Here is a 27950-nt window from a genome sequence, read left to right on the forward strand (position 1 = left end):
CGGAGTAAAATGTGAACTTCAATCAATAAACAAATAATTTATATTTTTAAAACACAGATTGTTAAAAACCAAAAAAATGGTGATAATCTTTATTCCGTTGTACTAATCAAAAATATTAATCAATGGCTACTATGAATACTTAGTGTACAACAGTTTTTAGTTTTATAAACGAACACATATAATTATCAGTAATATTTTAAGAACGAAGTACATAAAGATAAAAACCGAAGTCCTGTTAACTGTTAAGAGAAAAAGCTGATAAAGAAATTCACACACAATCAAGTGAAATTACTAAACGAGAATTAAGTACTGTTAAAATCAGATTACAGTTAATCAAATCATGATGACGTTAATTTATTACGAAATAGTATTTATGCAACAAGGAAAAACTATTTCCTGAAACTTAACCTGTAAAATTAAAATATTTACAGATAGTTCTATAAGTGTGTAGTAGATACGGGAAGGAAAATGTGTGTAATATTCGCGCAAACGAGTGGTAAAATTGTGCGCAAACAAGTCATCATTTTGGTAAATGTGCGCAAACTAAGGCCGTCCGATTTGGGTTGCATAAATTATATCGTTATAGGTACCTGCGTATACATTATGCAGTTATATAATAGGACGACCGTTAAACGGGCACGAAAAGTTTAGCAAACGAACGGTACAGGGGTGGTTGTTCTAATCAGAACACAACTGGAATAATTCCAGTAATTCTACCCTGCAGATTAACCGCGCGTGGCCTCCGAGTTTACACGAATATTCTTATATATACCTTAGTGAGGTGTGGCCGCGTAGTTTGGATAAAGTTATATCGATGAATCTGAAAAAAAATAGTTCAGGAAAACAAACTCGTCGTCGAATACGCGCATGCGTAGGTTCGGTTGACAAAAAACAGCGGCTTACATTCGATATGAAAATTTTGATTTATATACGGGCGAACAGAAGTGTTATTATTATACATAGGTAAGTAGGTGATTTATTCAAAACACGCGGTTTTTTCAATTTGTCGAGAATTGCATTTTTTTGTATTCCTTTTAGAGGGGGCTATAAAACACCGACAACAAAGACTTGATATATTATATTACTGCAGCACAATACGGTATGATATTAAATTGTTAATTAACATAACGCGGTGCAAGATATTATACGTATAGCTGGTAGAGCTAGTGAATTTCGTAACTCGATTGAATCTCATGTATTTATGATTCTATGTAATAATATTATTAATTGGGTATTAAAAATAAAATATTACATAAGTCTAATTGTGGTTCCTGTATAATATATAATATATAATATTATATAACCCATTTGGTATTTATGATTAACAAAATGAGACCCAGCAAACTACTAAGACATATATATATATATATATATATATATATTATATTAGCTGATCCTGCACGACGTTGCCTGTGACAAATTAAATGTCCGTGGATTTACCCCTTTTTGAACTCCGTTCCCCGTTAAATGTAAGCTGTATAAATCTTTAACATCACAGTGTTATATTTGGGTTATTTTGACCAAATATAAAATACAGGTCTAAAATTGCATCTATTGTATAATTTTTACTCATTAAAATATCACAAAATTGTGGGGGCCCCGAATTTGTGGGGCCCCTGGACTGAATCCCACTCAGCCTCTCCCTGAATCCGACCCTGGTCTAGTCCATCATTGAATTTAGACGCTATTTAACAGTATAAAGGTTAAAAAAAAGACAGTGAATTATTTTATAAGCAAAGTACAAGTGTACAATATTTTATTTTGAAATTGAATTTCCAAAATGTGATAAACATTATGTTGTAATAGGTTTTTCATGGTATAGGTAAATATACATTTGTTGTTGTTTGTATTTACTCTGAGTTCATACTTAAGACTATTGTACATTGTACATCATTTATATATTAAATTTACTACAAAAGTATAATAAAATAACTATTTCTATTATTAAAACTTTGAAAATCCACAAAGTCTTTTTTGATTTTATGAAAAACTAACGGAAATGTATAATAAAAAAAATCTGTACTAGATAACTGTATATGTATGTTATAATAGAATGGTGCATATAATATAATATACGTGTGATGTGTTAACGAAACATACTTGGATCAATGATTGTTTAAAAGATTAATATAGGTTTAGAATTTTAGCTTAACTAAATTCATACACACGACCATTCGTTAAATTTAAATTTAATGAGTTATTTTGACCACGATGATAATATTATACAATTGCATGAGCAACCTAGGTATTTATTACTTTTTAAAAATCAGCACGGTAAATAGAGTTTCTCTTTAGAGTTTAGAGACCAAAGAGCTGTGTAATTTTTTTTAATATAAAATAAACGATGATGTAGGGCCGCGTGAAAGTATAATGCGAAAGCAATTTCCTCTCGGTCTCGTGGTTCAATAGAAAAAAAAGTAAAGGTTCATACTACATGATAATTTTATGTATATAAAATGTTTTATTATAATAACAATAGCATGTGTATAATACTATAATAGTATATACACTGAAGAACGAAATCACTAAACAACGGAAGTTTAGATTGCTGAAATGTTGTCCTGCTCTTTTCAAAAGGGATACAATTTGTAGTGGGAAATTATACGGTATAAAATATATTTTGTATTTTAGTTAATAACTTCATATCAAACTGCATGCAGAGCGTAAAATACTAAAGTGAGTAGTTTTATTATACGTGGACCCACCACTATATATACATATATAAATAATATAATATATATATATAATTATATCTAATGTAGTATAATTATATTATGACTTCGTCGTTCAACCGTATTTTAAAGACTAACGTGGTAGCGCAACGGACGTCATGATTTAGACTAATTGGTTACGTGTGGTCGACCCGACTACAGGGACCTATTCAGAGCATGCATCGGAAAAAGTCCGCTCGCAATTTAATTGTGAAGATGTGGAGAGCACCCATTTGTATATTATACTGATTTACGTGTCGTGTGGAATGTAATATATGAGTCGTTTCTGCAAAATTGTCATAATAATTTTACCATGCCATCGGACTAGAGTCGTCATCATAATATATTATACCGTGGTTGGAACTTTTGAGAATTTAATTTGAGAAGATAGTTTTAGGCTAGGGTATCACCGTCTGTATCACGGATCAGTAGTGTATTACTCTCGTCTCTCGTTTCTCTATGTCGTCTCGTGGTTATCTTTTTAATATAAGATAACCTAACCAATTTTCACCTTAAGTTGAAAAATATTCCTTCTTCATACCACCAGTGATATTTTAATACAACATAATATCATATACTATATAGTTTTATAATTTACTTGGTTACACGAAATGATGGAATCGTTTATAATGAAAAATAATACGGCCATACCTATAGTACCTACAGTAGGAAAATTAGGAACGCCATAACAGTTAATTATATAATGGATCAGTAATCATTCATTGATGTAAGAGTGAGGTACATCAGGGTTTTCTAATAATACTTAAGCGATTTTACAGAATAGTTTCGTTTTTATTCTTTTTACCGAAAAATGGAAAATACGTCGTAAATAAATCGCTACTGAAAGCAGCAGCAGGTTATAAAACACGATATAGAAGCCGGAAAATTATATCATTTTAAAGTACGATTAGTGCCGAACTTTTAATTCTACTTAGATGTGAGGGTAAAAAAAAAGTTTTCGTAGAAAAATATCATCCGATAACTTGTAAAAAAGTTTGATGCGTTGGCGATTTTTGATTTAAAATAAAAAGCGGTTAGAGAGAAAATTTAATATACGAGTGCTCTCCAACTTATGAAAAAAATTCCACCTCGTATTCATGATTTAATATAATGGTATGTTAAGTAAATAGATAATAATAATATTTATGTGTTGGCGTGACTTTCTATAACAATAGTATTTTGTTACGTACCACCGAAGTCGTTTTTTGTTTTGTTTATTTTCGTTAACGCGTACACAAACGAATAGTGAAAAATACAAATCAACATTTTAAGCATCAATGCACGCCCACCTAAAGCATTTTGACATTATAAAGCACTTTAGATTGTAGTCAAAACGATGGTACGGGAGAGAGGAAAGACAATATGAAGAGGAAATGACGATATCCGCGATCTGCAACAATTCACTTAAAAGGCAAGAGAGAATTAATTTGAAAGAAATAGGAAAATGATCGATAACGTTTTATTCTCTTTTTTACATTCGATATAGTTTATTTTTACTCCGAGATTCTTATTTATTAGTGTTTTTTTTTCATTCCACGCTGCATTCGAAACAAAAACAAACAATTATATTGATTTTGAGTTGGCGATAGAGTTTAATTTACAGTGAGTTATACATACACACAATGTTTATTTTAGAAGAGCCAATCTATTTAGAACCTGTTTATTTCAAATGCAGAAATTCTCGAAGATTTAAAATTTAAACATTAAATCATTATTAATTAATGGCATACAATCTTTAAAATATAATTTAAATTGTTTCTATTATTTATATTGCCATACAATATTGTGGTCATTATTATTAAAATATTAAAAGTTTAATCATTCAAAAACTTTTGAAATAATTTAAATTTTAACGAATTATAAATTATTTTATTCTAGATAGAAAAAATAGTTGAGATCGTCTTTTAAATGCTTACATTGTGTCGTAGTGGTATTGTTCAATTTATAATATTTGTTGCGAAATAATTTTTTTCCATTAATTTTACGTACAAATATACAATAGGTACAATTTATTTTTGCATTTAACTATTTTATTTTTGTTTTTTATACCAATAACATAATTTTATGAATTCAGTTTTATTTTTAATTTTTAACTAAGTTTATTAAAATAAGTTAAACTTTCCTAGTATGTGTTTTGTGTATGCAAATTGTTTGTGGTCTAACTCTTCGTAGAAATAAATAATAAAACGACTAAAACACGATGTGAACTATTCAAAAACTTTATCTAATATAACTTATAATATATATGTACGAGTTTCTATACAATTTAAAAAAAATCATTATATGTATTATTATTATCATTATTTTACAGTGTGCCCAGTAAATGTTTACCTAACTCGTTTCGGTACACTCTGTATAATATTATAGTTAATTACGAAAAGAATGTTTAAAATTCACCGAACTTGTATATATTATATATTTTCATCGATATAGTTATAGCTGTGATATATTATGCAACTATAAAAAAAGAACTTCTGGAACATTATTCAAACAAACTCTAATTAATTCTGGTTAACGTTGATTAAATAGACTAAAGAGTTAAAACTGTAGTATTATTTATTTCTATAGACTGTGGGAAAAAGAGTTGAAAATATGATGACGACCTTTTAATTTTTACTATACTAAGGAGTGCTTGTTCATTGATTAAACATTTTAGTTGTAAATATGGACTACTTCAGTGTAGATATTTTATCAAAATGATTACTATATTTTACTTGTTTAGATTAAAATTAAAACCCAGTATACGATTTAAAATCATTAAAAAATAAATTAATGAGACTAACGTTGATATTTTATGTAGTAGATACTTTTAAAATTAATGTTACAGGATTTTTCGGTTGTTAATTAAAAAAAAAAATATATATACCCAGTTTTAAAAACAAGTTATAGTATAGTTTTGATGAAAACAGAAAAAATTAAAAAAAAATTATTTGGTACTGACATTGTAAATTAAACATTAATTATAAATAAAAATATGATATATACAATATTTCAATCATTGCATTCTATTTGTACCTATTAATAATTATTATAATTTATAAAATATATTACGATAAAAGTATAAATAATATTAATAATCACAGCGGTTTATGTGTATTGATACTATAATGCATTGAAATATAATTTTTTTAATTATGTACGAAAACATTGTGTTTAATATTTCTGAATAATTGAATTTTGAAACTTGTTTTTCAAATGTTATGTACCTACAATACTTTTGTGTAGTATATAAATGAAAGATTGTAGAGTATTCAATACACATACATAAATGTATATAAACAATTACCTATTAGAAATACTTTTTTCTATGCGAAATACAAAATAACATTATTCACTGCAGCTACATCATAAAACAAGTTTCATTTTAACATAAAACCAAAGTCTTATTTTTCAACTTTTCAGATTATTAAAGATAATGTTTTTACAAGTTAAATATCTTAAATATAATAATAATAATAATAATAATAATATTTATTCTCCAACAAACAATATATACAAGTTAAATTACTAATAGACAAATTTTTTTGTTAGATCACCTCCTAAGCCAAAGGCTGTGCAGGAGGTGAGAGTTCATGTAATTACAATATTATAAATAAACATATCAGGAACAAAACATATAATTATTCAAAATAAAGTAATATAAACTGTAAGTAATTCAAATTAAACTAAGGTATTTAATCCTAAAGACATAAGTTTTCTTTTTAAATGTATAAAATTATTAAATTCATGAATGTAAATATTATATTTAATACAAAAATTAATAAACACAAAATATGGTCCAGACTGACAAAAAGTAGTTCTTAATTTAGGCAGTGATAAATTAATATCTTTAACAAATCGTGTATTATAATTATGTGTAGGAGTATTAATTGTGTTAGTATATTTAAAAACAACCGCAAAAACATGTATTATATGGAGAGACTTTATATTTAAGATTTTACATTCATTATATAATAAAGTTGTTGGAAAGAGTCTTGGCTTATTGAAGATATATTTTACAAGACAATTTAATGTTGTATTTAATTTATTAATATGAGTTTGATAAGCATTTCCCCAAAATGCTATACCATAAGACACTATTGATTGCACTAGAGATTTATAAACTATTGTTTTAACATTAACAGTTAGAATATTTTTCAAACATTTAAAAACATAAAAGAATTTCCGAACTGACTTTATTAAATTATCTATATGAACATTCCATTTTAAGAATTCATCAAAATGTATACCTAGATATTTTACAGAGGATGTTTTATTTATTATAGGACAGACGCAATTATTTCCTTCTCTATTACAAAAAACAGTGTGTAAAATTAATTTATCAAAGTTTAAGTTAATATTATTATTTCTTATTCTAAAATGTATGAAGTTGGATTTGGTAAAATTAAGTTGTAATGAATTATTATCCAGCCAATTCTTAATTAATTAATACCAATATCGGCTTCATGTTTTAAATTATTAAGACAAGAGTTACTAACAAGGAAAACAGTGTCATCAGCAAAACACAAAACCTTACCTCCTAAATTTAGGTTAAGCAGACCATTAATGTATATTATAAAAAGTAGTGGCCCAAGAACAGTTCCTTGAGGTACAGAATAATTAACTAATAAGTCATCACTATAAACATCATTAATTTTAACCTTTTGGTATCTATTACTAATAAATGATTCTAATAGTTTTAATGGAACTCCCCTTATACCACAGTATTCGAGTTTTTTTAACAATAAATTATGATCAACAGAATCAAATGCTTTTTTCAAGTCTAAAAATATACCAACAACATGCTTTTTTAAATCAAGATTGTCATATATAAATTTAGTAGCACAATATAATGCATCATTAGTAGATAGATTATTCCTGAAACCAAATTGATTATCATTAAAAAATTTATGTTCATTTAGGAAGTTAACAAGTCTGGTTTTAATACATTTTTCTAGTAGCTTAGCGATAGTCAAGTAAGAGTGATTGGTCTATAATTATTACAACTTCTTATATCTTCAGTTTTATAAAGCGGAATAACTATTGATTTTTTAAAGCTAGATGGAAATTCACCTGTTGAAAAGCATTTATTGAAGATAATAGATAAGGGTAAGGATATATTAATTGATGTTTTTTTCAAGATAGTATTAGATAACAAACCTTCATAATAAGATGAAAAATCTTTATATAAATACATAATTCTTATATATTATTGGTAAAAGTGATCAAACAGAATTGAAATTGATTCAAAAAGGCATTCTCAAACACAGAAAATCAAAAACGCAAAGTCATGATATTTGACTTAAAACTTCACAACATACCAGGAAGTATTAGAATACACTCTCCTCTCTCATGTTGCCACCACATTATAGAGACCGAATGGAGATTGAATAATTCAGCTACACGTCTTTTTTTCCGATCAGCAAACGCCCCTAACCTAACCTATGGGTAGACGGTGGGAAATTTGAATGTTTGCATGTTGAATACGCCTTTTTAAGGTGAGGTCGTTTTCCGAAAAAAAAGTCACAAATTCGACAAGCGGGTCCGCCCGTTTCCGACGAAACATCGATCGTCGGCTGATTGTTTTCCGCACGTGAGATCAAAAATAATAATACGGCGCATGACATAGGTAATACTTGTTATTTTCTTTTAAATACGTACCTACCTATACAAATTCATATCCTCGCACGGCATTCGGCCAATGCAGTGTTATTAAACATTTTGAAGCGGAAGTATGAACACTTTACTTTTGTATAGTGTATAATATATGTCTTACCTCATATATATAATATATATCGTACATGATATATACCACATCCTCGGTATAATATTACGTTGACGAGCGACAAGTTCACGCTTTAATACACGCACGTTACGACCTTTACTTTTACTATTATAGGTATACATATTAATATTATACAGGGTGATTTACCGAGCACGCTTAGTGTTAAACACAATTTTATCATTGACATTTAATTTTTGGAATTTGAATGCCAATGAGTACAGTCCGTGTTTTTAAAATTTTAAATACTACGGTTTTATTATATACTGATTAATAATCGAGTGAGTGCCTTGTAACCGCATATATTATGTAAAAGTATTTTTTTAATATCAAATCGTACATTAGGTATTATACAAGGTGTTATAAGCCGACAATTTTTTTAAAAATGTCAACGCATTTAAATATCTAATTCAAAATTCAAAACAATAGATTCCGAGCTATCAATAAATTATGTAATATATACAAGAGTGATGAAGGTATTAGTATGGTTGAGAATTGCTGGTTTCCACAAAAATATTGACAAACATTACATACATTTTCCTTTTCCATTTATTTATTGTAAACATTTATTATAAAATAGTATTCAAATATGATAATGATTTGGTTATACCTATTAGGGGATCGGACAAATTATTCATTAGATAAAAAAATGAAAATGATTTATTTAGATATGTCAATTTTTGATTTTTTTCAATTAATATATATATATTGTCGATTAATAAAATTAAGTGAGTTATAATATAAGCAATAAACATTGAGTTTGAGTACCTATAGCCATAATAATTTAATATCGTGGTATTGAGTATTAGCGCTTAAAAAATATTTGAAGTTTTTTAAAGTTTGGGTACAATCATGATAAAATAAATAATAATTATTGTAATTCGAAAAACTATGTAAGTCAAGATAAAAATGTACGTAATAAGTGATAAATCTTGAAATCAACTTCTTTACCAGCATAAGTATCAAGCCAATAAAAATTATTTGCAGAGAGTAGAAACAATTATTTGGTTAAAGCTATAATCACGTATAAGAAATAAAAGACTGAAGTTAAAGGGTGACAATGACGTAGTGATTGTGCAACGTCGCCACTTAAGAAACAGCTGATTCAACAGAGTGATTTTATACGTATCTTTAATCGTGTGTGTTTATTAGTATACTTAGGTACGCTGTACGTCGAAAGTATTCACGACAATACCTACTTGAAAATTGAAAAATAAATAAATACACTATTAAATGATGGGACAAGGGCAAGCATATTTAATGAATCACTCTATATATAATATATGACATTTTATGTGGTATATATAATATATAATATATAGGTGGTAATAGTAATACACACAACGCTGCTACTGAAGCGTATACGATTTTACGCGTTTTACTGCTGCTATAAAATCATTCGGGACGTCCCTTTAACGTTTTATAATTACGATTCGAGGCATATGTAGTTTGCTTTTGCTAATAGAACAAGGTTAATAATTAAGTTTTGATAAAAACAAAATATTGCGAGTTCGGCGAAAAAATTCGAAACGTTTCATTTGTAGATTACACACACGTAATATTATACCTTTAAAATATATGAATATACGTTTATTTAAACTTTGCCTTCGAAAAGTTACTGACTAAAGCGCTTCCTTTTTTATTTATTTGTTTTTTAATTAAAACAATCGAAATTCGAAAAAATTAAAATCCCAACCAGCGACGCAAATTAATTAAATTGGCCGAATAACAACACGCAGCGATATATAACATGCCGTTGGCCAATTTGTTCGTGTGCCGATGAATTTTACGGATTTAATTTTCAATACCGTCGTTATGAAACGGTAAGTATATAAGTATACCGATACAATCGTACTTTAATACATATATGTGTTGCACTGCGGTAGTGTTATAAATATAAACGCTTCAAAAATTACAAATATTACCTAAACAATTATTATAATATTTTGTTACACACTGAAATTTACTTATGTTATAGTAAATTGTACATAATAACAGTAATAAAATAGGTATTGTTCATTAACTCACGTCCACGTACGATGCGTTGATGTAATCTGAATCCGGTACGTTTGGTAATTGGTCCAAAACCACTCGATTGTAATCGTCTGCAAAGTGAAAATTTATTTTAATTAGCTAAAATATTTATGAAATAAATTCTCGGTCATATTATTTATATGACAATATACACAATACACTTTACAGTAGGTAAGTAAGCAATTGCAAATTTGTGTGCATAATTATTAATTAGATAGGTACATAAGTATATACCTAAGTTATTTGTATATACTATGTATTATTGTACGTTATAATACCATTACGGTTTGCCATTCATACCCAATATTGTTAAAGAGCCTGAAGATAATACTATAAGTAATTAAATCGAAAGTCAGATTTGTTATTTTTTTTTAATAAAGAGAACATCCTTAGGGTTAAAGGTGTTGCGAAAAATCCTTAAAATAAGACCTACAATACAATTTTATTTTTCAAAGTGAATACAATTTAATCAAACCTGATCGAAATCTAACTAATGATTTAAAAGTTATTATATTTCAAAACTACAACATAATGGTAGAATTAGATTGGATAATGTATAAATATTAGAATTTAAAACTCAACAAAAAGTCATCATCAATGATACGATTATAATTTTAAGTCCACAGAAAATGTTTATTAAAGATTATCAGCTATTATAATATATATTTGATTACTAATTTAATATTAATTAAGGTGTAAAACCTTTGTAGTATTTAATTTAATATTATAATTATTATTACCTTTATATTTATATTATATGATTAACCCGTTGATCGCCACTGACGTTTTCACAATGTTACTTAAATTTGGCATGAGATCAAATTTGGAATCTCAAAAGAAAAAAAATATATGCTATTATTGAATATTAAAACTCCATATTATACGTAAGATTTTACTAAAAATCGATAATTTCGATTAGGATTTCAACAATCGGTATTTTTCATTGGATTTGAAAAGTACAGTGTTGCCACTTTCAGTAGGTATAACAAGCTTGCAAATATCATTATTAGTTTTTTTTCTGTCAATATTAATTATTTAAATCGTCAAAACTGCATCTAAGTAAACCTATCGAAAAACGTTGTGGCGGCGATGACAAAGTTTCGTGAGATCTCATTTTGTATCTCAATATCTCATGACGGTCAACCTGTTAATATTTAACATTTAATCCCTTTAACACTATTAAAAAAAAATCAACAAATATAATATACAATAAGTATAATTACTATAATAGGTATACCTACATTATACAGTATACCTAGGTACATATTTTCTATTAGAAAATATAAATTTGAGGTGCACTATTAAAATTTAAAAAAAAAAAATTATAAAGACTGACTCATATATATTACAATTCATATTATAACAAAATATTTTATTTAGTGCATTGAAATAAATTAATATTTGCTTGGCTGTAATATAATACTCTATGTAAGTGTACACAGTACCAGTATTTATTTCAAAGTACCATGTAAATTACACTACATTAAACCCTATGGTGGAACATTTTATATATCTGTAACTTAACAGTCGGAATTGATGATTTCGTAAGTAATAATATGATATTATGAGTTTTATGTCAGTATAATATAAATTCATATCAATCATCAATAATTTGAAATATTGTTTGTAAGTATAGGAGGTAGGTACCTATTTAATGATTTTAAGAAGCACGCAGCAATTTTACAACCGAAAACTTTGATCTTAACGAAGGCTTCGATTATAGTTTTAACGTGACAGAACTGTAATGGAATTTAATTGTTAGTAATATAACAACTTGCCACTATAATATTGTATACACTCCATTTCCATTTAGAAGCGACCCAGGCGGCCGACATCTGCTCATGGACGTGATATTGTTTTGTGTTTATATTAATGGTGGTTGATTACGTATGGGAAACAATTATTTGTGTGACCTGTGAGCCACTGACAAAAGCTGGTCGCCATTCGGGTCGTTTCTAAACTGGAATCGAGTATAGGTATTTGGGTGAAAATTTTGTTTAATATTATAGTTTCGTGTTATGAAAATAAAATCGTATTTATCGAATGACTGATATTATCGGACGAATGACTGTCTTAATTGGCAATCAAAATGCCTTATACCTATACACATAGAACATTTTTATTAATATAAAACTATTAAAACTACATACGACTACGGCAGGAAGTGATTATAACTATATGACGAACAGTGGTGTAAATAGCCGTAAAGGGCTCTTAATTTTCAGAACTTATTAGAAAAAATGTTTCGTTTCATGAAAATAGTGCACTATAATACGACTTACTTTCTTTGATACTTTTAATAAATTTCACCAATTAAAACTTTTTACATTATGAAAAAATATATAATATTATACTGTATTTGATGGGGTATACCATTAAATAACTATACGGTACCGATTATCATGACTTATGGTGAGTCGTATTGCCGTTCAACATTCCTTATAAAATCGATTTGACATATTATTACAGGTATAGAAACGTGAAACGTAGTGTGTAATATTGTGTAATGCTATTGATAATATAAACTAGTATTTATGATCAATGGTAATACGCATTATAACTATGAGCAGATCGTAATAAAATGGTATATTATGATGTATATTGTATAGTATTATTATTTTCGGCATTATATGGACAATTATCCGACAGAGTTTTTTTCTAATGGGTTTTAAAAAATTCTTGATTTACCATTTACTGCAGCTGACAACTTTGTGACGTAACAATAATAATATGTAATCGATAATCGAATAAACGTGGTGGCGGCACAAATTTATTCTGTTAAAATGAGTACCCCTCCCCTCTGTTATTACAGCGAATTCTTAAGCAGCAAATAATTTTTTGTTCAGAATATCGATGTACGAACCGAAAATACGATACGAATGTATCGTACCTAATCTGTATATAAATCGAGATTCAAATGAGTGGTCTTTGTGTTATTACTCATTGTGCGAACTCTATATGGATAATAGGTTTAGGAGATATGGGGGATTTACATGTGCGGTGTACAATGTTTGATAGCATTTGAAAATATGGTCAAATAAATATAGGAGATATGTGCGTGTAAAAAATTCCCTCCAAAAAAATCTGAATTTTAATGAATGTACGATCAAACGTTGAAACGGTGGTAAGCACGCTCGAAAAATTTGTACTCTGTACGTTATTATCGTGCTATATAGGACAAATTATTATTATTGCGTCTTGTCTCGAGTTGCGATAGGGTATTGCAAACAACACTGGTGCTCGTTTCTGAGTAACTACAATAGTTATAATATACTGCACTTTCAAACACACAAACACATACACACATAATACATACACATATTCATATTATATATACAATTTATTAGAATATAATAACCGTATACTATTTCCTGGATGACGATAAAATAAATATACCCGAACGGATGGATTTTTATATACCTCGTTTCGCGTAGGCTATTGTCCAAAGGGACGACGAAAATCGCTGTGATAGTATATTTATTACTGCAGTTATATTGTCGTTTTTTTTTTTTTTTTTTACGGTGAATGCTTGTAATATAATATCATAATATTATCGTTGTTGACCATTGGCTGTTGTTGACGGAAGATCGTATCGCGTCACTGTATCGACTGAACATATATAATCATAACGTTATGGCCACTCACTGTACATATAACTCACTGTACATATATACATAAATGTATGCCTACACCGTGATCCGTTTAATTCGTAAGTCACTTATTTTATCATTATTTCTAAAATAATTGTTGTACATAGTTTTTAGTCATAAAAAATATAAAAAAATATCGCTTCAATAATTTTTTGATTTATTAAATTTTACGAATGACAACATACATTTTTAATTTCATATTTAAAAAGCCGGATATCGTTCGGATTATTTCAATCTATAACAATCAAGTATTGGACAAGTAGTTTGTTAGTTAGCTATAAGCATTTAAAGTTTACACAAGCGGATTAGTGTATCAACATTTTGTGGGGTAGTTGGATAGGTATATTCCTATACCACTCCATTCACTCATGAATACATTTAATAATATGTACAACTCATAAACTACTTGTCAAAAATACGATAAATCAAAGTAATACAACAAATATTTTATTTTAGAATATTATTAAAATGTACGAGTTTATATTTTTAAGAAAAAGGGTTTGATTTTTAACGAATTAAATGAAAAAATAATGTTACAGAAAACGCTAATAGTGTTTGAAATAATGAATGTCTTACGTTAAATGAATCACTCAGTGTATATTTTAATTAATATATGTAGGTATAAGTAGTTTACGGAAACTGACGGCTTAAGTGACGTGAAATGAATTTGTTTTTCTTGTGTAAAATTAAAACAAAAATAATTATAATATACACATTGTACCACAAATATTTTTGAACTGGAAACCCTGATAAAATGCAACACAATTCGTTTCATAATTATAATATTACACACCACCTGCAGAGTAACGCATAACAGACTTGTTAAAAACATGTGTACCTACTATACCTACGTTAAATCGTTCACGTTATATTGAAAGTCAATGTAAAATATATTGAATAAACACAAAATAACATTTTGTAATCGACATACAATTATAATAAGCGAGACCGTGTAAGTGTAGTATTGATTTAGAATATTAGATTATTAAACTTTTTTTTTGGTAGATTTCAATACTCAAAGTCCTCAAATATTTTAAAGTCACGCCTTTGAAAATAACCAATATAATATATTTTATATATTATACCACGATATTGTCTAATCGAAATTTATATTATTCCTATTTTGTAAATAATTATTTATAAAAAAAAGTAACTAAGTTACCTGTCAAAATTATCTAAAAGTGTGAATTTATAATTTATATTATAAATTTATACAATGTTAATCTATGTGTGTGTGTAATGTGTGTTGAAATAGATACATTAGTAGATACACGAAAATCAATGAAAATACACTTATTTTTTTTCACAGTAACCATATCATTTATTTTTTCAACAAAAATGATTGATGGTGACTTTTGGAAAAAAACGTTAAGCGGATTAACTCATTTATAGCGGAAGAACTGTTTTTTAAGTTTTAAAAAGTGGGTGTAATTCTACGCCCACTACTGTTGTACACTTGTACACAAGTCATTTTTACTCATTATCTTTTTACATTTATTTTTTAATTTCTTGTTTCTTTTAAAATACCTCGGATCAATACACATAATACAATATTAAAATGCTATACTAAAATCAAAAACATATTCTTATAACATTGCTTTTCTAGAAAAATAATGTTTTATTTCGTACGATTTATATTAAATAAATTAATCATTTAACTTATTACGAAATCAGGTTTTGCTTTCAAAAATAATGAAAAATTATGAATAAAAGTTACTGAGATACAACTGACTATTAAAAATAATATTAATATTATTAATAATAGTATGTAATTATTAATTAGAAATTAAAAAGTTACATTTGCTTTTTATGATGGCATTTGAAGCTATTTAGATAGTTGAAATAAAATCTATGACATGTAGGACATTATAGTTATAATTAATAATCATCGAAAAAATTGATGTTGCTTTATTCGATTTAAACAAGATGAATCAAGAATGTTTAGTATATAATGTATACATTAAAAATGGCTGTAGGGTAGGATGGTAAATATAAGGACTAATTTACAAACTTTTAGACGCGAGTCGTAATTATAATTGAGCGGAAGGGATGATGAAGTTTTAGTAGTTTTATTTTATAATCAGCTACAGCACAAGGTCATAGCAGTAAAATAATATCGGAAATTGTTTTGTATAATTGCAAAACGGGCCAAAAAATCATGTTATACTTACTATATAAAGGTTGGTTTAGTATTGTACATAATACGATCAAGTATGGTCTTGGTTCACTATTTTAAAAGGATTTAATTTAATAAAATAAAATATCATAAATAATCAAGGTAAACCACTGTAGTTAACAAATTTGCATGTTATAACATGGAATTTTAAAAGTTTTAATTATTTATCCAAAGTGTTGTCGCTAGATGTTATTTATTCAACTAATGGATATTTATTTTTATTATTTTATTAGCTCTCATGCTTGTCGTATATGTATATTGTATGATTGAGTATAAAAAGTAAACAAGTATCCACTGGCTACTTTGCTTTACATCAGGTTAGGATCACTATATGGGTGTGTTAAATTTGAACTAAATGATATATTATAGTAAAAAACAAAAAAATTGAGCTGAAACATTTTGATTTTTGTTCATAATAATATAATATACATAAATGTTTTGAGTTTCAATAAAAATTGTTTTTACAATTTTAAATCGAAACAAAATAATTAAAATCGTTATATCGTTTAATAAGTAATTTCTTCTAAATTTGAACTTAAAATGTCTATAAAAATAACTGACTTTATCTTTTTTCATATTTTATAGTTTCAATATTAACTACCTACCTATGAGAAACCTTAAATTACATTTTCGAAATTAAGATATATAACACAAAGCATTCTTAAAATTACAAAATAGTTTACAATTTTTTACGATTTTGATGAATTTCGTTAAAATCCTAACTATTCTAATGTCGTTAAAATTTCAAATAAACTTAAAATCGTCATAAAAAATTAGTTTGACTCTCCGATAAAATTTTTTAGATACAAAAGTTATAAAGAATATACATTTTCAATTCTTCAATATAAATACAAAAATGTCTACGAATTTCCAACCACAAAATAATTTGTAAATTTTAAAGAATGTCTAACTATTAACGCCTATAAAAATATTGTGATTACCTATACATTTCTAAGATTTTTTCATCGAGAAATGAAATTAGCATCTTATAAGCTTATAAAGAGCTTTGTAGTAAATTTGCAAGTATTTATTTACCTGGAAAATAATTTTTAATTGAAATTTATGGAAAAAAACCTAAAAAAAAAATGAAAAATGAAAATTTCTTTTTACTTAACTTATAAATAGCCAAAATTATTTTATTTATTTAAAATTTTATCGTAAATATAAAATGATGATATAAATTTTCTTGAAAATTTCAAGTATCTATGATTATTTGTTTTTGAGTTATACCAAATTTTATCAGTTATGGCAAAAAACAGCATTTTCTTATCCAAAAGCTGAAAGTTAATTCATTTTATCGACTACTTATATTGTGTAATGTATATAGAGACAAAAGTATATACATATTATTTTATCACTAATACGTTATTTGCTTTGTTCAGAGTCCATAATATATTTAAAAAAAATGTTTTTAAAAAATATTTTATTTTATAAACCAAATAGATAAATTTAATATTTTCTAGCTTAAATCAGAATATAATTTTTATCAAAATACATTTGATTTGTTGGTTTAATTTTTTTATACAAAAAAAAAAAAGATGCATAAATATACAATCTAAAATTTGAATTTCTATACCTCTTCACCACTTTCAAGTTCTTTATTTATGAAATAAAACCCATTTATCTTCTATCGTTTTGATAAACGCCAGTAAAATGTTGGCGCTTATACACATTCGGAGATTGAATTTCGTACCTTTTAATTTGTAGTTCAGTTTACAATAACGATATAGTCGGGCTCTGTAGTTAAATCAATATAAGTATATTTTATTATATTCGTTCGATATCCGTTATTTTTTTTTTTTTTAATGGGCTTTATAAGCGAATAGCAGTATTCTATATATTTGTACAATTCACATCTTAAATATCACCGAAAAAGTTGCATGGTTTTTCGTTTACCATTGAGTCACTAACGTATTAAAATGGTTTTAAAAGTTGACAATAAATAATAATTATATCGTCGTCGGTGAAGGCATACGCGTGTATAATATTCTACGTATCGAATTTTAAATCTTGCTTTAAGCCATTTAAATACCTATACATAAACGAAACTTTATTTTCATATTGCACGGAGCGGCGGAGGAATATATCTTAAGTAGTTTATGCATTTGCGTAAATTATAGATGATGCCCGGACACGTAATTCTTTTTGATTCACTTTAAAAAAGTTTTATCACAACACATCACTAGAGTTTTGATAATAATATATTAATACTTCACACACACACACACACACATTTATGTATTATATATAGCAATTTTACATATTTTTACACTGTATAATGATTATATTATAATACTATATTGTTGTATTTACGAACAATGTGTATAGACGATTGGGGGCTACCCGAATAGTATCAAAATATAATATATAGCATAATAACATTATCATATCTTGTATATTATACAAAAACGAATAGAAAAAAATATGTTCAAATGATGGAAGAGTGTTTCGTATTTTCAGTGAAATCCGAGTAGATATGCACCACTACAAGTAAAAAACGTATAAAGTACTGAAAAAATTGACTACATATTTTGTCCTTTTATTCTTTTTACCGTAGAAGTATATTCGTGAAGGATTATGGCCTATATAGTTGAACAAAACCTGCTTTTTGTACACAAAATTCCCAATAGAGTAAGTCAACGAATTTTCTTGGACAATATAGTAGCCAATTTCAAAGGAAGGTATATAGGTAAGACTTTTTTGCATTATAATTTAATGTATCTTTATTTTATGTAGACTCAAGATGATTTATACCCTAAATCTTTTATTCTTATACATAGGATAATTTGCCAAGCATATGTTCACCCTATTAATGTCAACCCATATTAAGAGTATAAAAAAATCAAAGTACCTATACAAGAAAAATATATGATATTTAAGAAATTTATTGAATTTTATTGATTTTACCATGAACGCCTTGAGTAGTAGCTCTCAATAGTTATATGAATTCAGATTGAGTATTATATAAATACAGGACAGTTATAAAACTTATTAAAATATATGTTTAAGACAGTTTTAAAACTCAGTATTTAATGAATGCATTATTTAAGGATAAAAGACTGGAGAACATGTTTGGTCAAATTCTTCTGCGTTTAATATACAAGTATTAATTATTTTATTTTATTTAGTTTACATTCTGACACAATAGGTAGATAACAAGTAAAAAACAAATTGGAAATTAATTGAATAATGTTGATTGCTATCGTTTAAAATAATCTCAAGTGTTTCAATACTTTTTTTTGTACCTTTTTTTTAATCGTTCAAAACTGTAGGTGAGAGGAAAATGAAAGAATTTCATTTTCAATACACAATACGAGTATTATTATTGTACTTCACGTACATTGTTACGATGCTTGGAATTTAATCAATTGAAAATGTTTATTTGTCGTAAAATTTAAATATATTATACATTTCTAAATGGAACGTAAATTTGGTAAATAAATATATTGTGTTTGTAGATGATTATATAATTATTAAAAATAAAACAATAAAAACATTTACCTACCTACTGATAAATAATAGAGATTATTCTGTAGACAATTAATTATCATTAATTTCTAAACTGTGACTGTAATTATTGTTTTATATATTATATATATATAAAAAAAAAAAATAAAATAAAATATTTTAAATCATTTTCAGGAAATTAATATAATGTTTTTATAAAAAAAAAAGAAGGAAACAAAGTTATTTTTTATGTTTTTTACCCATTATTTATTTGTTTATCACTTGATCTGTAAAAAAACGGGTTTTTAATGTATTGTTCTGCAATGTTCACATAAATTGAACAACATAACATTTTTTTTTAACATTTTTGATGAAAAAATGTATAAAATGACAACCAACCAGACGACCAATTATTAAATTAACAAAGTATACAGTCAATCGTTATTTACCTTTGTTCGGTTAGAATAAAAAATAAAAAATAACAACAACAGTCATCTGAATTTGCAAATGTTTGAATCGTTCACGAAGCGTTATTAATATTAATGACGAACAGTTTATCAGCCAATATTCACTCTGGTTGAAATATTTTCACTAGCTGTGCATTTGATATTTATGTATCCACCTCATAATTTTTTATAAATAATACATGTGTAATAATTTGTGCACATTCATGTAATTATGATGTGGTACGATTGCACTTAAACCATTGAGTTTTCAAAGGATTATTTCCTTTCAATTATTATTATTTTTTCGATAATTTTTTTTAATCCTTTAGAAAAATTTTAACTATAAATATATAATTTCTTATGTACATTGTACACTTAAACAAAACATAAAACAAAATTTAGTAAAACATTTTTTTTTTATATATAAATCTAATATGACAAAAATATGATTTAATTTTAAATTTATTTATGGAAAACTTTGTAGTTTGTACCTATACCATATATTCAAGATCAATAACAATCTCTTTATTAAGTTTGCAGGATAGTTATATTATTTAATTCTGAATTTATATTTAAATGGAATTGATATAAAATCATTAAAAAATTTATTTATAAAATATTTTGTATATAAAGTTTTCATAAGCAATAGCCATGATAATCATTTACGTATTAATATCAAATGGGTGCATGATAAATATTTGCTTTTGTATAAAACAACATATTAAATTGATAAGCCGATTATACTACTTTATATATTATGAAGTTGTATCACATAACACGGTAGTAAAATTTAATTTTAAAGTATAGAAATGGTACGAAGATAATACGATTTATGGATGTTCGTACAAGTTATTAATTATTATTTCTATTTTCATATTATAAGTTACGACATACTGTCGGGTGGCAGTGGTGGCACTACTGAGTGCTCTCCTAATCTGTTAGTTTCGATATGTATGTACTAACTTTTATCAAAATTACTTATTATACTTAATGTGTATAGATTGTAATTATATTTTAATAAATAAAAAAAATAGTGAAAAAGTTAGGACACAACATATAGCACAGCAACCAGAATCAATTTCGTTAGAAGTAAGTTTATTTAGTAAATTTTGATATTTTTTAAAAGTAGGTAATTAATCAGGAGCCTGTTTGTATACTTTGGAAAATATTACTGTAGAAATTAAAAAAATGACTGCTCCTAAGTATCAACTTGTTTAAATTTTCAATCAATAGATAGTGTTCCTAAAAACTTTGGAGCGTTCTCTAAATTAAAAAAACAAAAACAAAACAAGCAAATTGAAAAAAAACACACCACTATAAAACCAATACGATCATTCGCTTAAAATACAAAATGCGTAAAATGAATTAGTATATATTTTATAAACGTTCATATTCGAAACAATAATTAGTTTTTTTGTTTGTTGTATTAGAATAAGAATATTTAAAATACTGAAGGAAAATTTACATTTTGGCATGATGATTTCGACCCCATATAATATATTATATTGTATATTTCACGATCTTCTCGTTACTCACGTGTTGTTAATAAACATTTGTGATTGTTATTTACGTCTTTAATGACATACCACCATTGTGGTAGCTGTGTTTACGTTTATATTTATTAAGTTAAATGTATCATTTATAATTTATATAACATACTCCATTCGGTCACGGCTTTCATGACGTATTGAACGTTCGGCAGAATCGTTGGTAGTTTCTAGATCATTTATCTCAGCACAATTTTCGGTTAATCGTCGCGGCGGAGTTGTACTGCCTCAGAGCAATACCGCGAGTCATTTTTGAAATTAATAACGAAAATTTAGAGTCGTTTATCCGAAGTAATTTATTGTTCTGTCATTTTACGACGGAGCTGAGTTGCTGTTCGCTGGCCAGTTTGTAATGCGTATAACATTTTTGTTTTTTTCTTGCAATTCCACATATGTTCGAGATCCCTTCACCCCTTCTCTCTTTAAAGTACACATGTGCATTCGCCTTAGGTATCGCATAAACTTATTATAAACGTTGAATTCGCTGAAAGCGTAGATGAAGTAATAATATACAGGGTGATTCACTAAACATGTTCATCACGTTTTTTCTTCAATAATGCAATTTTTCAAAATTTGGTTTTTGGAATTTTTAAATATACTTAAATACTTGTTTGTATTGTATTGCTTAAACCTCCAGTTTTTATTATAAATTATTCAGCATAAAATCTCGAAATTCTAACTGTTATAATAATTGATATTAATTAATCAATATGCTCATAATATTATATTTATAGTTTTTAAAAATGGTCCAAGTATAATTAATACTAAATTCAATTATTGTAAACCCATTTTGAAAGACTAATATTCTTATTAGTATAGATATGTTGATAACTGGGAATGGGAAACTACTCGTTTGGATTTTGAATTAAATGCATACTGCATGTACATTATCCAAAAAAATATAATTTATAATTTAAAGAAAAAAAGGGGGCTTCTAATTTGAAAACCTAATTTTTTTAACAACATTCTGTAGAACGAAAAATTTTAAGAAATCATAAAAAATAAAAATACGATCTTTAACTATATTTAATAATTTTAAATAAATGCATTGTTAAATGAAAATTATGAGGTGAGCATGATTAGTGAATCATCCTGCATAATATATTACTCTGCATTTACCCTTAAGCACAGGCGAGGTAAAATTCGTAAGACGACAATAGACTGTACAGTGTAAACACATATACTAATACCACGAATATACTGAAACACGAATTACCGAACGATGTGCGTTACAAGAATCGTCGTCGAACGCTTCTCAATTTGATATAAAATACATGTTTGTTCAGGTGCTTAAATTCAAATCACAAGATATCATCTTATAAAAGTTATAATCGATGTGAGAGTATTATACGTATTAACTAAATACGTTTCATATACTGATACACCGGTAACTCTATTACTTTATACATACGAGTTAATATGTTTTTTGTAGATACATAATATTATGTACACATGACATATTAAATGTATTTACATATACATCGTAGAAGTAATCAAATAATCATATATAAGGTGCAATTATTGATTTTACATCTTAAAAAAATAACTTAGAAAATAGTTTAAAAATATATATTATAATTTATATTACATATAAATACGATTCACTATTGAATAACTTTTTTTTTTATCTCGAATACGTTGTATAAAATATATTCCACAAATATAATCTCGTAATTATTATCAAAATAGTAATTTAATTAATTTAATATAATAAGCACAAAAAATTAAAAAGTTTTGTTTGTTGTTTGTACTTATTAGTTATTACCACTACCTAGGTTCTTCAGTAATTTCTTTTATTGAAAACGTTAATATCTACTTTATAATATATATAGATTATAGATAATTTCTTACCTAATAAATAAATATTGCGAGTTCATTAATCATTATTTATAAGAGTAATTCGTCATATAGAACCAGTGGCGGCTCCGTGGGGGGGGGTAATAGGGTTGATCCCCCGCTTGAGCTTATTATATATACATTTATTACATTGTGACTTGTGAGAAATACTAGTTATATTCAGTGTTAAGTATCGTATTACCCTCCTCCCCCTTGATAAATTTCTGGATCCACCCCTATATAGAACTGTAGATATATAATAAAAATAATGTTTTTAAATCATATGCAATGTTATATAGTTTTATCGAGTATTTAACATATTAATATCTTGCACCTAAGCGACAAATCTATTGAACGGGACTTTATTTTATCGATTTTTAAATTTTCATTTTGTGACTATAGTCTATACTCTATATCACGTAAAAGAGTATTTATCATAATTGAGAAACATTTAAACATATAATATTCTGTGTTTGAAATTTATGGATAATACATTTTTAGTTTTTACGGAGAAAAATAGTTTTAATTATTGTTTTGGTATTAAAATAGTGGGTATTACCAAACTAAATTGAGTTTTGAAGACAATTATATTGATTATTATACGTACATAATAAATGATCGACAACGATAAAATAAATTCAAACCAACTATTATATTAGGAATTTAACTGGAATTGTGAAACTACAAACATACAGTCTATCGATTACTTTGAAGAGTGAGAGAACATTTTCGCTTTGAGTTTACTGCATTATTTTTATACACTACCTAAATGTATACTTGTATTGGTAAAATTGCATTAAAACAACACTGTGTCGGTGTTTTAATTTGATTAGCTTAACAAGTAGTTATATATATATATTTTTTATTTTAAATCATATTAATACGACATTAAAAACGAAATTTATTAATGGTTCGCGTTCAATCTGTATTTTACATTGCATTAACTAGCGAACGTGTGTGGATCTCCATCAGACGAATTAACGGAGAATCGAGATCAGAATTCAACAACGGTATGATAATTAATTATATACATTACAGCTTACTAAATATGTAGTCGCGAATATACGTGGATAGAACAGTATACAATATTAAACAGCTTAAATTGCATTTCGTTCTGTATGGGTAGGTTACTATAATGTTTTACCTTCGCATTGTATTATATTCGTGTCTAGTGAGTACATATTGTAAAATTATAACATATAATTATAATAATTTCATTTTTTTTCTCGGTAAAATGGTTTTTTCTCAGGCTAGTATGTTTGTATATTTTATTAGTTTGTTTGATTTATATTATGTTCTTCACTTGCCACCTGTTACAAGTAGATGTATTGAGGTATGATGATAACGAATCGACATTTTTTTTCGAAATAAAATCACGTTTTAAGAGTATAACAATTTATAAAGTTACTTAATAGTTATTTCCAAGGTGTAAGTTTAAAATATATGAATAGGCATACCTGCAAAGCATACACATATTTCACATCTGAAGAATAAAACGATAGTGAACAGGTCTACACCAACAAGATATACCATGGGCGTAGGCGGACTATAATTTCGATGCTTTCCTCGAGTGGTTTTGGGCTCTGGACCTCTTAAATTTAGAGCAATATTTTAGGCAGTGCATATGAGTATATACCTATACCATCGTTATTTGTATGCCCCGCTCTATTCTGCGTCCCTATGCCCTTATGTGAACACACGTGTATAATATATGTACTGTCGGATCGGTGTAATACATGTATATGGACGTTTATATTCATACAATTCACACACACACACACACACACACACAAACATCGAGCAACCGCTACATGTTGTCGTATAAAGATTCATCCGTCACACTCTTTTTAATTCATTTTTAGACAATTTGTCAAACGAAATGCCGAGCACAAGTCAGCTATAGCTGCGAGAGTGTATTTATTAATGATCACTGTCGCTACTGAGTTATGTATACGTATATTTTTTGGTACCGGATTCGTATATAATAAATAAAAAAACCACGAAATCACGATCGCAAGAAAAAGTCTGACGAAGCATTGTGTGAACTCACGGCATCTCATCGTATAGAAAATGACCATTTTTTTTTCTCAAAGTTGTCGCACACAAAGTAACATACAATTGCTACGAACTCAGAACGTATTATTTTTTATTTACAGTGCGATATATGATTATATGTAGTACTTACATAATGCACGTACATATATGTTTTGTTATCATTTTTTTTTCGGTTTTTAACAACCCATAGGTGGATTCACGTTCGTGTGCTATGCGTATTACGTTATACGTTATGTTGTAATTACGCCGTAAAGAAGTCCATACGACCTATTTTCTGGTTAGGTTAACCCAGTAGTAGCAAAACAGCGAAATAATTACACTTATACACAGAACAACAGTCGTAATTATAATATATTATTGTGGTGTTTTGCCCTTTTCCTCGCGGACGCGCCATGAATGATTACAAGGCCGTCGAGCATATGTTGTATCAAGTATGATGTATATATATGTATATGTATTATACAGAGCGTGCACTTCGACATATACTATCGTAAATACTTCGACGATTTAGTACTTGGCCTACTGAGATGTAATTCATAGCTACAAATCGAGTGCGGATAGTGGTTGTAATGCATATCTAAAAATCAGCAGCTGTAGCAGGTTTCATTTACACCATATCACATGTATGATTATTATGTACTAGTTGTAGGTATTACCAAACTTCAGCAGGGTTGAAATTGACCTATATTTTTATTATTTTTCATTTTAATTCAGTTGAAGTATATTATGAAGAAATACAATTAAAATAATTAATTTTATGATTTTATGATTTTCCACTTTTTAATTCTGGAGATATTTTTGATATGAATAAAAAAAAAAATCAGTGACAGTTTCAACGAATGCTTAAGAAGCCGCTGTAAATTCAACACCGTTAAGATTGTTATTACTTATTTATCTTTACGTGTTCACAAAAAATATGCTCGGAATTAGATAAAAAATTATGATTGCAAATCATAAAAGTAATCATTTTAATTGTGGTCATAACTATTTGATTTGAGATTTTTTTTTAAATATATATAATTGTAATGATTATACGATTTAATTTATTATGCTAACAATTGTTATAATAAAACTATAAACTATAATCAATGACAATCATTTAAAAAACTAAAAAATAATATTCAAACATAATAACAAACTAAATTCATACATGATTCACCTCATAGAAAAACCTATAGATAGGACTTATATAGGAGTTGAAAAAATAAACTATAAACACACTCAGTCTCAAAGAATTTGTTTATATAACTTTTATTGAAAATGGTCCAGTAGTTATTAAGTCTATATAGGACAAACAAACAAAAAACATTAATATATATATTATATATTATATATGTAGAATGTAGATATATTAATAATCAATGCACTATCAAAGATGATCTTGGTTATAATAATATGATATAATCAGAGCCTGATTTACAAGAAATGTGACCTAAGACAAAATAAAAATAAATTTTTATCTTAACAAAATAATATATTAGATTTAGATACATAGTTAGTGATAGTTACCGGTGGGCCCCTTGGCCACGTGAGCCTAGGAAAAATGTCTATTTTATCGGTGCATAAATATGGCCCTGGATATAATATATATGTTTTTAAGTGTTTAAATATTTAAGTTTCAAAATTAAAAAAGGCCAAGTATACCTTTAATAATAATTTATAATTATAATAATATACATTATGAAAAAAAAAACAAAAACAGAAATGCAATAGATAAATTAATAATTAATATAAATCGACGTTAATCATGGATAATGCACAAAAATTAAATTACACGTCTACTGTGATTGTGTATATTACGCCAATGTTTATAAACTACCTACACTAATACTGTATATTTGAGTATATTTTTCTCATACATAAAATTATGTTCGAATTGAGTGGAAGTTTTAATCCTTTACAAATATTCCTGAAATACGCATGAATTACCTTATATGTATATTGTATATTGTATATACATGTTAAACCATGTTTAATTATTCAGGCATGACTATTAATAATCATTTTCTAGGTCAAACGTTTATATTATGTATACAATTTTCGGTTTTATATAATATGTTATTCATAAACAATAATATTATTTTATTACACTTACGAGGCGTTACTCGAGTAATGTTAATAATATACCACTGCAATGTTTCTTGATAGTTGAAAAGACTGAAACTCACTTGTTGTTTTAATTTTTTTAGATATTTAAAATTTTAATACATTATATTTACTTTTTTACCGGTCGATTATGAGTTATATTTAAATATTGAAATTACGAAGAAATTTAAATAATTTGATT

The 27950-nt window shown here is 26.8% G+C and overlaps 1 protein-coding gene across 2 annotated transcripts in view; it reads right to left on the reverse strand.

Annotated features, from left to right (window-relative positions):
- The window catches only part of LOC114121643 (receptor-type tyrosine-protein phosphatase kappa), a 139168-nt gene that overhangs the window by 19385 nt on the left and 91833 nt on the right, over positions 1–27950 (reverse strand). For both annotated transcript variants that reach the window (XM_027984060.2, XM_027984061.2), the window contains one exon: positions 10501–10577. In XM_027984060.2, coding sequence (XP_027839861.1) covers positions 10501–10577 — 77 coding nt within the window. The remainder of the gene's footprint in view (positions 1–10500; positions 10578–27950) is intronic.

Source organism: Aphis gossypii, chromosome 1, assembly GCF_020184175.1.
Source record: "Aphis gossypii isolate Hap1 chromosome 1, ASM2018417v2, whole genome shotgun sequence".
NCBI lineage: Eukaryota > Metazoa > Arthropoda > Insecta > Hemiptera > Aphididae > Aphis > Aphis gossypii.